At 58.1% G+C, this 12,360-nt stretch overlaps 2 protein-coding genes across 4 annotated transcripts; one reads left to right on the top strand and one right to left on the bottom strand.

The window, feature by feature from the left end:
* Positions 1-2,018: 2,018 nt before the first annotated feature.
* On the top strand, positions 2,019-5,046 carry DALRD3 (DALR anticodon binding domain containing 3). Of its 2 annotated transcripts, XM_060633643.3 has the most exons (12): positions 2,019-2,227; positions 2,304-2,617; positions 2,740-2,996; positions 3,082-3,161; positions 3,249-3,377; positions 3,706-3,776; positions 3,877-3,938; positions 4,033-4,115; positions 4,191-4,370; positions 4,447-4,560; positions 4,662-4,730; positions 4,815-5,046. In XM_060633643.3, the coding sequence occupies exons 1-12, from the start codon at positions 2,063-2,065 to the stop codon at positions 4,932-4,934; spliced, it is 1,644 nt and encodes a 547-aa protein (XP_060489626.3). In that variant the 5' UTR covers positions 2,019-2,062; the 3' UTR covers positions 4,935-5,046. The 2 variants fall into 2 exon arrangements, with proteins under 2 accessions (XP_060489626.3, XP_078299216.1); XM_078443090.2 differs by lacking the exon at positions 2,304-2,617 and having other exon boundaries at positions 2,103-2,227.
* WDR6 (WD repeat domain 6) lies at positions 4,584-12,292 on the bottom strand. 2 transcript variants are annotated; one of them, XM_081794758.1, is made up of 7 exons: positions 11,999-12,292; positions 6,428-8,900; positions 6,243-6,326; positions 6,032-6,148; positions 5,815-5,933; positions 5,109-5,715; positions 4,584-4,980 (listed from the first exon to the last, which is right to left on the bottom strand). In XM_081794758.1, the coding sequence occupies exons 1-6, from the start codon at positions 12,096-12,098 to the stop codon at positions 5,255-5,257; spliced, it is 3,354 nt and encodes a 1,117-aa protein (XP_081650884.1). In that variant the 5' UTR covers positions 12,099-12,292; the 3' UTR covers positions 4,584-4,980; positions 5,109-5,254. The 2 variants fall into 2 exon arrangements, with proteins under 2 accessions (XP_081650884.1, XP_081650885.1); XM_081794759.1 differs by lacking the exon at positions 11,999-12,292 and adding an exon at positions 11,706-11,992.
* Between the last annotated feature and the right edge of the window lie 68 nt (positions 12,293-12,360).

The following is a 12,360-nucleotide window of genomic DNA, read 5'->3' as shown; positions in this document are numbered from 1 at the left end:
ATGGGACCAACAGGAGTAATCTTACCCTGCGGATCTAATCCGGATCTGGACCGGTCCCAGGGGAGACCCCCACCAACCTTCCTATTTTGGGGGGGCCCAGGTGAGCGCCTCGTTCCCACTACACTCGGTTTTACCGCCCACTCGTAGGTCTGTCTCCTGGTACTGGGAATGGGGGTCCTGATCTGGCCCCAGGACATGGAACTACCCCCCCCCCCCCGCCCCGGGGTCATTCCCACCCGCCACGGCTGGACAGCGGGCAACGGAATCCCAAAAGCAGCTGTTGTCTCCAGAGCATTCCAGCTGCGCTTGGATTTCGTTCCCTGCTCTCCTGCCAGAGCAGCGTCCTGGCCTAGGTGGGGTGGGCCAGCCTCTGACCCCCATACATACTTATTGGGTCGCTCTGGTCTCTGACCCTGTCTCAGGTGCGCCCTCAGCCTGGAAGTGGTGGGCGTAGACGTCGGAGAGCCAGGTTTGTGGTCATCTCTGGAACCTGGAGTGGCATTGACAAGGGAGGGCGTTTCCAGGGCCTCTGGACAGGGCTGCGATCGCGGTGAGTCCCACAGGGCCACCGCAGCTCGCTAAAGATAGCCCTTCACTTCCTGGGGAAAACCCACCCCAACCGTCTTCGTGTACCGAGAGTAGCTGTAGTCCCCAGCTCCGCCTCCAGCCCCCAACCCTGTTAGTAGCTGCCCCAGGGTCATGCGCCTGCGGAATGGAAAGCGCTTTGGAATGACACGATCACTCCCGTTGAGTGGGCACCCAAGAAGCCATCGGGAATGTCGTGTCCGCCCAGTGCTCTTTCTGCGATCCCAGCAGGGCCTTGGAGCCCTGGCCCAGAAAGGGGTCTTGACAAACTTTTGCTGCCCCTTTCTAGGGTTCTCTCCTTTCTGAGCCCTGGGCACTCTCACTGCTTCAGAGCAGAAATCATGGTTTTCCCAGCACTGTGTGCTGTGTCAGGTTCAATCTCCATTAAAGAAAATGGAAGAAAAGGGGATTTAAGTTACATTGAAGTGAAAACATTCAGGATCACTGGTGGGACAGAGGAAAGAGCTTTGTCTCTCTAGTGGAATGGGATGCTCCAACTGGGAACAGTCCTTTAGCTGGGGCTTCTCATGATCACATTGTTTATTTGGCTCAGAATGGCTCCTTGCCTAAACCAGGAAGCCGGAGGATCCCTGTTAAAGTACACAAGGTTAAAAGGAAAGCATTAAAGGCTGGTCATTCTGGGGGCGCCTGGGTGGCTCAGTCGGTTGGGCATCTGCCTTCGGCTCAGGTCATGAGATCTCTCTCGTCCTGAGTTCGAGCCCTGCACGGGGTTCTGTGCTGACAGCTCAGAGCCTGGAGCCTGCTTCGGATTCTGTATCTCCCTCTCTCTCTGCCCCTCCCCCACTCACTCTCTTGTCTCTGCTTCTCAAAAATGAATAAACGTTAAAAAAAAAAAAAAGCTGGTAATTCTGGAAACTATCTTGATGGATCTAATTCCTCAAAAATCAAGAGAAGCAATTCTACGAGAGTAGGCATTTATCCGATGTAAAGACGACCCAAATCGCAAAGGAGGAAATACTTCTGAATAACCTGAAACCGCAGAATACTAATTCTTTTAAAAATGAGTTTTTAGGTGGTCGTGAAATGTTAGCTGGCTGTAATGTTAGCTGCCCTATCCCACTAAATTCATTTGGAGCTTCTGACGTTTGATCATGTGTCAAATGTGGGGAATGAAACGTCATCACAAATACACAGAGGTAAGACTTCGAGGGGAGAAACAGCGATCTGGGCCCCACCCAGTAGGGAGGATCCTTTCCCTGGTTGCTAATGCAGGTGGCGAAGACAGAACCCTAGGTCTAAGATGGACCCGGAGATTTAGGAACCTAGGACAGGCAGGGCAGACTGGCCACGCAGAGGGAGAGCTGGGGCCGAAGGTCTAAAGCGGCTATCAGGTTCCCTCTGGCGCACCTGTCAGCTCAGGGGCCGCCACCGGATACGCGCCCTGGCCTGTCGGTCCTCCCGGAAGTTCGACCTCCCGGGGGTTTGCTTCCGGTTCTGCTGGTTCCTTCCGGTCGCCATGGCGACGGGGCGCCTGGGGGTCGGAGAGACGCTAGGGGCCCTCAACACCGCCCTGGGGCCTGGCGACCCCGTGTGGTTCAAGGAGACGCGCGCCCGCCACCTGCGTGCCCGAGACTTTCTGGCGCCGCGGCCCGCATTACAAGCGCGCTTCGGGGACGGACAGGTGGGCGCGAGCGGCCGAGTGGGGACATGCGGCGGGGGGCATCGCCGCAGCCCGCTCATCGCCCTTCCTCTCGCAGGTGCCCGAGCGTGTGGTCCGTGCAGTCGCCGGCCTGCAGGGCCCCGGCGTGGCCCCGGTGCTGCGCTGCACGTCGACCCCCGCGGGTCTAGCGCTCCAGCTGCAGCGGCCCGCCGTCTTCGAGCGCGTGCTCGGCGCCGTGGCCGCCTATGTCGCGCCCGCCGCGCCCGCCGCGCCCGCCGCGCCCGCCGCGCCGGGCCCGCGCATCCTCCTCCACTGCCCGGCGCTGCGCAGCGCCCCCGGCGCGCTCCGCCTGAGCCAGCTGCGCGCCGTGCTCGTGGCCGATCATTTGGCGCGAACTCTGCGCGCTCACGGGTGAGCGCGACGCGGGGCCAAAGAGGCGGGGGTAGGAAGCTGGGACGCAAGCAGCTGCGAGTGGGAAGTAGGGGGGAGCTGGGCCGGGTGATAGGGCTGAGGCGGTCGCCCTCGCTTCGCAGGGAGAGTGTGCGCCTCGTCCCCGCCGTGCGAGACCCGCACATGCCGACCTTCCTGCAGCAACTGCGCGTGGACTGGCCCGCTGCTTCGGAGAGAGCCGCCACCGAAGCCCTGAGGAACCGCGCGCTTGCAGAGCTTAGCCCTGCCCAGGAGCGGGGAGCCCTGCCCCGCGGCGTCCTGGGCACAGTGTGCCTGAAGGAGCTGGTGCAAGAACGGGGACGCGCAGCTGGCTATGACCCCAACCTGGACAAGTGTCTGGGTAGGAGCTGGAGCCTCGCAGGGCTGGAGAGAAGGTGGGGACTCTGTGCTCCTGGCTAGCCTCAACGCCCTCGTGTTCTCTGCAGTGACTGAGGATCTGCTCTCGGTGCTAGCCGAGCTGCAGGAGGCTGCGCGCTGCCGGCCAGGGGACAGCCCTCCATCCCTGGTTAGTGACTGACCCGACTCCGTAGGCTGACACTGGCCAGCCGAGTGTCCTGTGTTCGCTCGGTGACCGTCTTCCTACACACCGTAGGCTGCGGCCCCAGATGCTAACGCAGACCGCTGCATGGTTGTGCACGTGGTGAGCTGTGAGGAGGAGTTCCAGCAACAAAAGGTGGACCTGCTTTGGCGGAAGCTGGATGACCAGGCTCCGCTCACACAGGTAGGTTTAGTGGCTTCCTCCCCGCCCCCACCATCCTGAGGGCCCTTGAAAACCCTCAAGCGTCCTGTTGGCCAGGGTGTCCATACGTGACGCCTGATCCTGAGGGGGAGGTTAGGCTCGGTGAGTGGGTATTTGCCGCAGCTTGTGAGCATCCTGAGAGAAGGTGGGGTCCGGAGGCACATCCCAGAGAACACTGAAGAAACTGGACTGTGTCCTGGGGTGGGCTTGAAAGGCGGGGGGGAGTCCAGGCACCAGATTTAGGCTTCCCGAAGGGTTTGGTGTTGGAGGGTATCGCTTCCTAGCTGAGTGCCTGTTCTCTTCCCGACAGAAGCACCTGGTCTGTGGCCCGGTGAAAGTGGCTGGTGCACCCAGCACCCTCACCGCCCCTGAGTACTACGAGTGAGTGAGACTGGAAGGGAGGCCCCCTAGTCAGGGTAGTTGAGGTGGAGGGGAACTCCTCACCACCCCGCCTGCCCCGCTCACTCTTCTCCTCATGCAGGCTCCGGCACGCCCAGGTGTGCAAGGCGTCGGCAGTGAAGCACGGCAGGGACCTGGCACGAGGTGCGTGCGCCCGGGAACCCCTAGCTGTGCTCTGCAGGAGGGGCGGCCCGTCTGCTTCCCTGCCTGTGGAGACTCACCGACCGCACTCCCCCAGACCCAGCCTGGACAGAGGTCTTCAGCGTTCTCTCCGTGGCGACCATCAAGTTTGAGATGCTCAGCACAGCCCCGCACGGTCAGGTGAGCCTGGGTGACCTACAGGATCAGGGCTTGGACAGCACGTGTGGTGGCTGCAGCTGTGCCCCCATTCCTCAGCTTCTCCTGGCCCTGGCCGACAGCATTTCCACAAAGGGCACCAAGAGCGGCACCTTCGTCATGTATAACTGTGCCCGTCTTGCCACACTGTTTGAAGGGTACAGGCACAGCATGGAACAAGGTCTGTACCCCACTTTTCCACCTGTGAGCAGTCTCGATTTCTCAGTGCTACAGGATGAGGTGAGTGCCCTCCCCAGGTAGTTGGGCACCCACAGGAGGTTGGGACCTCATCTCCCAGCACCCTTCTTCCTCCCAGGGTGAGTGGCTCCTGCTCTTCAATGGCATCCTCCCCTTCCCAGACCTGCTGAGCCAGACAGCAGCCCTGGCATGCACAGCCCCAGGGCTGCACACGACCGCACGCACAGAGACGGTGAGGCAGAGGAGACGGGGACAGACACTGCACACTCAATGCTTTATTCTGGGTTGGGCACAAGATCAGAGACCAGCCAGTGACTCAGTCTCTGTCTCTAGATGTGCAAGTTCCTGGTACAGCTCAGCATGGATTTCAGCTCCTACTATAACCGCATACACATCCTAGGAGTAAGTGCACAGCAAAACGGGGTGGGGGGTTGCGGGGGTGCAAGGGAAGCAAAGGACGAGACCAGCAGGCCCTCTCTCCAACAGGCACCTCGACCACACCTGTTTGGTCAAATGTTTGCCCGTCTCCAGCTTCTGCGGGCCGTGCGTGAAGTGCTTCACACCGGCCTAGCCACGCTGGGCCTCCCTCCGCTGAACCATATCTAAGGCCACAGAGACCCCAAATATCTAGGAATGTTTACAGAGTCATCACCTGAAAAAAAGATACACAGATTTTGTTAGGGACCTGAAACCAAAAATAAACTACTTCTATTATAAAGCCTGGTCCTATTATACGCAGTAGGGCATATTTTTGGTCTGCCCAGATGGCACCCTACTCACCTCCAGCTCCTGCTCTGACGTCAGGAACCCGCGGCTGCCGCCTCCTCCCCTCAAGGCACACTGGGCATGGGCACAGACAGTCACTCCTGTTCCACTCCATCTGCGAGCAGGCCCCATACCCAGCATGCCGGCCACCGCGGGACACTTCAATCATACCAGTTGTAAACCTCAAGCCCCTGGCCCCCAAGAGCACAGCGGTGGCCAAACTCAGGGCTCACAGGCCAGCAGTCCATGTCAGCCACATCTGGGACGTGGTACACGGTACTGTTCATGAAGGTGGGCTCACCATGCCCCAGACGCCAGAAGGTCAGCCGTTGGTCGATGGAGGCTGAGACCATAAGGCTTGGGCTTAGGATCTTGAGGCCTGTCACATGGGCAGCATGTGCACAGGGGACAGAGTATTCCTCTAGCACATGCAACTGGGGCACCAGCTCAGCACCCCCAGCGGCCTCTTCCAGCTCTGGTGCCTCCACAGCCAGCACAAAGACATGGAGGGAGCCATCCTCACTGCCACTGGCCACAAGTTGGCCCTCACGTGTGGGCAAGGTGTGCAGGCTGTTGACACCACAGCTATGAGCCTGGAGGGTCAGGCAGGGGGTGCCCAGTCCTGGAGGAAAAAGTTGGTTATCAGGGCCTCGCTGCCACATGGGTGAAGGCAAAGTGTGAGGTGGGGAGGGACAGCCATGGTTGTACACTGGCTACTCACGGTAGGGAAGCCCGGGGTCCGTTGGAGGCTCCAGGGCAGTGGAACCATGGTCTAGCACAGTAGTGAGATCCCAGAAGGCCAAGCTGCCATCAGTAGCTGCACTGCACAGGAACAGCCTCCTGGGAGCCAGGGGAGGGCAGCTAGGTCAGTGAGGGGGATGGAAAGCAACAGGAGCCCCCACCTGGCCCACGCAGGACCACCATGCAGCCTCTCTCACCGCCGCTGGTTGGGTGCCTCATGTGTAAAGGAATGGACCTTAAGGACACACCGCTTGTGGTGGAAGGTTTCAGCCAGGAGCTGCAGCCGCCGCCCAGAGTCCTGCAAAAGAAAGAGCCTGGGGGGCGGAGAGTGGCCCAGCTCAGAACCCATTCTGGACAACCTACCAGGCTTTGTCTCTTGGCCCTACCACCCCCCATGCCCATTCTCACCTCACTGCTCCATCACTGCAGGCTGCAGCCACAAGGGGGCCAAGGCCAGGCCTGTCGAGCTCACAGATAGCTAGGGACATATACCTGCCGAGACCAGACACAGGTCAGGGCAAACCTGGGAGCAGCTGTAAGGGGCTTGCCCTGCGTGACACCACCCTACACTCCCACCTAGCAGTGCACATTACCTGGTCTCTGGATCCACCTTGATCATCCGGTGCCGATTGCGCTGCCGGTCCCAGTACTCGTCTAGCCGGTGGGACGAAAGGTGCATGACGTGGCAGGCGAGGCGGCTCGGGGTGCTGGGGTCTGGGGTGACCATGATGCTGAAGCAATGCATCTCAGCCCGGCCCCCCGCAGACACCACATGAGCAGTCAGGCCTGGCCGAGGATCCTGAGGGCCACCTGGGGTACCAATGCCCCACACAGCCAGCGCACGCACCGAGGAGATGTGATTACAGACAGCTGTAAGTGCATGGGCCGAGCCAGTGGCTGTGGGGAGCGCCAGGACACAGACAGTGGTGTCCTCGCTGCATGTGATCACAATGTCAGTCAGGCCAGGCCCCTCGCTGCCGGGCTCCAAGTAGTCAGGCTGCATGAAGCTGGGCATCTCAAATTCAGGTCCCAGAGTGATGGTGCCCACACGCTTTACACAAGTGATCTCACGGCCATGCAGGCTCTCCCGGAGGATCACGTGTGGCCTAGTACAGCCACCCAGAGCCCGGTACAGCATGACATCCCCATCCTTGAGGTAGGCAAAGGCCATAGCCGCCTCGGTATCAGAGAAGGCCCAGGAGCGGTGCCCTCCACCACAGTTAACGATGTGCAGCTTTTCATGGGATCGGGGACTCCACACCACAAACTCATTGGCATGGAAACCCAGGATGACCATACTCCCATCAGCCATCATACGGAGCCCAGCCACCCAGTTCATGCCTCGACAGGACTTCTGCCTTAGGACTGGCTGGAGTTGGCCACCTCGCACAAAGAGCTGGTAATAGGCGCCATCACGCCCTGTGGTATACACGTAGCCACCATGGCAGGTGACTGAGGTCACACCCTGCTTCCCGTGCAGAGAAGGGAGGGTGGACACAGGGCCCCACTCAGTTTCATCCCCACCACTGCCACTACCTGCTTCAAGTGCTCCAGTGACAGCTACAGCCTTGCCCCCAATCCCAAGATCCTTGAGCAGAGCTGGTCTGGAGGGGAACAGCAACACAGAGCCCCGACGGTCCCCGCACACCAGGAAGTCACCAGGGGGTAAGAAGGCACTGCATGTGTGCCATCTCTGCTTGCTTGGAGGCAGTAGGTACCGGCAACGTTCCTTTACAAAGATGGCTTTGCCAGAGGGTGCGGCTGAGATTTCCAGGCAAGCCACCACACCACCAGGGCCCGATGCCAGCAACAGGAGCTCCTCATAGCCACGCAAGGCCCAGCTCAGACTATGCACCTTCCCACAGAACAGGGTCAGGTCCACAGCTGCTGTTGGAGTGTTGATGGGGACAACCTTGACACGACCCTCCCCATTGGCCATGGCACACAGTCCAAAGCCCTCAGGACCAGGGGCTGCCTCCAGGAGGCAGTAGGACTGGAAGCGTTTATCCTCCAGCAGCTGCTCCCAGCACTTGACCTCAAAGTCATAGAGGTACAAGACCCCTGTGTCAGTCACTGCCAGTAGTCGCCATGAGCCAGCCAGCGTCACAGCCTTGAGGGTACCTGGCCTGCTACGGGACTTGAAGCAGAGAGCTGAGACCCCCGAACCTGGGTACCCACGCCCTACCAAGTGCCACAGCCGGATGCCTGAGTCATCACCCCCAGTAACCACCCAGGCCTGCCTCTCATGGGCAGCTAAAGCCCTGATGCCACGACCCTGGTGGCCCCGAAAGGCCTGAAGGATCTCACCTTCGTGGCTCCATACCAAGCAGACACAGTCCTCTCCAGCACTGATAAGGTAATTCTCTAGTAGCTTGACCTGCCACACACGGGCACTGTGCCCAAAGCAGTGCCCAATATTCTGTACCCGACCCCCAGGCACCCGCAGGTCACCCACCTTCCAGATGCGGACACTTCGGTCTTCTGAAGCTGTGGCCAACAAGCCTTTACTTTCCAGGTACGACATGCTGAAGATGACACCCACATGCCCACTGACCCGTCGGTCAGGGGCCACAGGCTTATTATCTATTAAGGCAGCTGCTGGGTACCAGACAAGGAGCTGATTGGAAACAGCACCTGCCACTATGGTCAGCTCCTTCCAGGTGTCTCCGATCAGACAGGCTGAGGAGAGGGTGCACCTGTCTGTGCAGGGCACCTCCTGCAGCATGCACCCTACCACAGGGTCGTATAGCACTACTGAGTTATGGCCCAGGGCCAAGGCTATGTTCCCCTCAAGCCAACGTGCATCCCAGATCCAGTCAGACATGTTCCATAGGCCAGAGCGCCAGAGCTCCCGGAAGCGGCCCTGTCCCCAGCTAACTTTCACAACTCGGAGTCCCTTGCTCCCAAACACAGCCACCATAGCCTCCGAGTCAAGGTCTCCGTTTGGTTCTGGTCGCACCCGGAACCCATGGATAAGATAGTGGCCAAGCAGGTTCTGCACGCGCTTCATCATCCGCAGATGGCCACCAAAATCGAGGCTGTACACCAGGACATCTGGCCCCTCACCTAGACAGAGGCAGAGAGCCACATCAGAACCTCACCTCTGATAAGTCATGAAGAGACGAGGGCAGGGAAAACGCGGGCATGTAGCCTGCGAATGCATTAGAACACACGACCCTGCAGGCTTGAACCCTGGACAATCCCCGGCCTCAGCTTCAGCTGGACTTTCAATGCTGACATTCAGATACTCAGTTCAACCTGACTTCCTCAAACACAGGCTCTTCCTCGCCCCACCTAACTTCTCATCCTTCCATTGGAAGCCTGTCAGCCTTTCTCCCAAATCCTCAGCCTCATCTGCTTCTACACGCCCTCTTCCGCCCCCCCCAACCCATCCCTCCCCCAGGGCAGAGGCTGTCCCTAAAGGTGATCCTCCCACCTTGGGGCCACAGCAGAACGCCTCTGGATTTCCAGAAACTTCTTCCTTGAAGCTCAGATGTGAGCATGTTCAACACTGATGAGAAGAACCAGGAGAGGCAGCCCCTACTTTGACAGCCAAGGTTCCCATGACCCTAAGCCACCTCCTGCCTGCCCTGCAGGCACTTCCCACTCTACTAGTTCACCTTCAAGTTCTCTCAACCATTGCCACCCTCTACTCAGCCCCAGCCCCAAAGCAGGAAGCTCACCACTCACTCCTCTAAACTTCCCACATCTTCTCATGTTCCGAGTGCTCATTTTCTAAAGATTTTGCAAATCCTCCCCACCACAGTGACTTTGCCCCAGGATATCACCTTAACCTGAGATGACATTAACAGTTCCTCATGATATTCTTAGCTTGCAATCTCCATTTTTCGACATTCAATAGACATGAACTGAGCATCAATTATAAACCAGACAAGGAACTAACTACATGCTGGAGTAGTGAGTAAGACAAGCACAGACCCAGACTCCTGCCCATCAGGCAGACAATAAACAGTATCACCCAAGTAAACTACATTGTTGTAACTCTGGTAAGTTCCAAGAAAGAACTATACAGGTTGCTTTAAGAGTATAAAAGAGGAAAATCTATTCCACAGGATTTTCCCTCCAGAAGACATCTGGCAATATCTGGAGACATTCTGGTTGTCACAACTGGGAGCTATGCTAACTGGCAACTAGGAGTAGAAGCCAGGGATGCTCCTAAACGTCCTGCAAAGCACAGACAGCCCCCCACACAAAAAAAGGATCTGGGCCAAAATGTCAAAAGTGCTGATACTGAGAAACCCTGGTCTCGTCTAAACAGACTGGGTGAGGGGCGCCTGGGTGGCTCAGTCGGTTGAGCATCTAACTTTGGCTCAGGTCATGATCACACAGTTGGTGAGTTTGATCCCTGCATCAGGCTCTGTGCTGACAGCTCAGAGTATGGAGCCTGCTTCAGATCCTGTGTCTCCCTCTCTCTCTCTCTCTCTGCTCCTCCCCTGCGCTCTCTCTCAAAAATAAAATTTAAAAAATAATAATTAAAAAATAAACAGACTGGGTGTCAGGAGAGGCCACCTTGCGAACATAACATATAGACGGAGAGGAATCAATAAGCAGTGGTAACCAAAGGAAGAGCAAGCATGGGGGAGATGGGTGAACCTTTCTTGGCAGATAGAATAGCAAGTCTGATGACCCTGAGGTGAGCACAGTCGTGTGGTTGGAATAAGAAACAAAGAGCTCAAGGATAGGCTGGGAGAATGCTCCTGAGGGGGTCTAGGAGACAAAGTTGCATGGCCTCAAATGACGGCAATATACAGACAGTGGCCACATGTATGAAGTCAAAATCAACCAGATTGGCTTGGGAGCTGAGGGAGATGCTCAGACTCAGGCACCTGACTGGCTGTTGTTCCCTCTGCTGAGCTGGAGCACCCAGTAGGAATATTTCAAATTGAAGGCACCTGTGCACTTGGACCTGGAACTCATAAGCAAAGAGGGCTGGAAATTCAGATTATAGGTGCACATGGACAGAATTTGAGAATTGCAGCAATACAAAAGTCACTCTGGAAGTCACTGGAGTAGAGGAATTCACTTGAAGAGCTTTCTAACCTGCATTTCCCAGGTCATTTTCTTGCCTAAAACCCTTCATGGGGCCGCTCTCCACCACCACTATGAAGTCAGATCTAGGCTTAAAACGGTCTGGCCTCTGCTCCTTTCTCCAGCACTTGTCCCACCCCACCCCTGCTCAGCCTCACAGAAATTCCCTCTTTCTCCCGAAGTAACAAATTCTCAGCCTCAAAGCCTTTGGCTCATTGTTGTGGTTCTTTGAGTTTCTGCCTACCTATCTCTTCCTGCAGAAGCCTTAGGACTCTAACCCATCGTAGGCACCTTGAACTCCCAGAGTCCCCACCCTTCACCAGATCACAACTGGGCCATCCCTCCCCACACACACATACCCACCCCCTTAGGATAGTAAGCAGCTCACTCAAGACTTGACAGAGCCCTGCCTCAGGACCCTTAAAAAACTCAGCAGCACCACCATCAATCACTAGTGTCTTCCAGTCAGTCCTCAATGCTCCCCAAGGGTCTGCTGCCTCAGGTCTCAGGGCTTTGATGGCCTATGCTTCTTGACCTGACCTTCCCCCAAGAAGCATCAACATCGGAATTCCTGGACGCAACCATCTCAGAAGGGGCCTTAGCGTCTGCCTCCCCAAGCATTGGCTCACTCAAAAAGGTCTCATCTCTAGTTTCCCGCCACTCAATCTGGTCCTCCCCATCTTCCACGGAGAAGCCTCACACAGCCCTGAGGCCACACCCCCGCCACCGGGCCCCGCCCTCAGGACCGCCCACCTTGGGGTCGGCTCATCCCAACCCACCCCCCCCCCGCCCCCCGCTCCACTCCAGGAAGGGGCCACACACCACTCGCCCTCCATATCACTGCGTTTCCTCGCACTTTCCCGCAGCCCCACCGCTCTTTCCACGTCGGCTGCAGACTATGAAGGGACTCAGTAGCCACATCGGGTTTTTTTTGTCTCCAGGGCTCCTCCGGCTGGGTCTCCTGCCCGCCATCTCCTGGGCTCCCGCCCCCCTCGGTCGGGCTTCATCCCGCCGCCCGTCCTCCTCCTTGGGGGTATCCCTTTGTTCTCACGGTCCCGCCCCACGCGAGCGCACGGTTTCTTCTCCACTAGCATGCGCTTCAACCCAAACCTCACCCGCCAACAGCCGATCCCCCACGCACTCCAGACCCGTGACCGGGAGGAGTATGAGCTCGGAGGTTGCCCGCGGCCAAACGTAGTCCTCGTGAGCGTCCATGTCGGTCCTCCTGCTGCTGCGGCTGCCCTGGCCAAGAAGGGAGCTGAGCTCTCGCGAGACGAGCCTTCCTCGCACGCAGCAGAGCCGATCTACAGCGGCCTTAGCAACAGGTAGCTGAGCCCAGGGTCGCCCGCTGCCGATGTCCAATCACGACCCTTCGCCTCACGCAATCCAGCCCGTCATTGGCGAGGCCGCCCTCGCCCCTCCCCCTGGCGTGACGCTCTCCAAGCGCAGCGGCGGGCTCGTACTAGCCCAATCTACC

Source organism: Panthera onca, chromosome A2 (assembly GCF_046562875.1).
Source record: "Panthera onca isolate mPanOnc1 chromosome A2, mPanOnc1 haplotype 2, whole genome shotgun sequence".
Taxonomy (NCBI): domain Eukaryota; kingdom Metazoa; phylum Chordata; class Mammalia; order Carnivora; family Felidae; genus Panthera; species Panthera onca.
This window is presented reverse-complemented; position numbering and strand designations above follow the sequence as displayed.

Bases quoted from the DNA above. Each gene is read 5' to 3' on its own strand.
- DALRD3 (XM_060633643.3), top strand. From the start codon at position 2,063: ATGGCGACGGGGCGCCTGGGGGTCGGAGAGACGCTAGGGGCCCTCAAC. The intron at 3,378-3,705 runs GTAGGTTTAGTG...TCTTCCCGACAG, and splicing joins ACCAGGCTCCGCTCACACAG to AAGCACCTGGTCTGTGGCCC. The intron at 4,561-4,661 runs GTGAGGCAGAGG...CTCTGTCTCTAG, and splicing joins CGACCGCACGCACAGAGACG to ATGTGCAAGTTCCTGGTACA.
- WDR6 (XM_081794758.1), bottom strand. From the start codon at position 12,098: ATGGACGCTCACGAGGACTACGTTTGGCCGCGGGCAACCTCCGAGCTC. The intron at 8,901-11,998 runs GTGAGGTTTGGG...GCCTCTGTCTAG, and splicing joins GGGGGATCGGCTGTTGGCGG to GTGAGGGGCCAGATGTCCTG. The intron at 6,149-6,242 runs GTGAGAATGGGC...TCCGCCCCCCAG, and splicing joins TGCAGTGATGGAGCAGTGAG to GCTCTTTCTTTTGCAGGACT.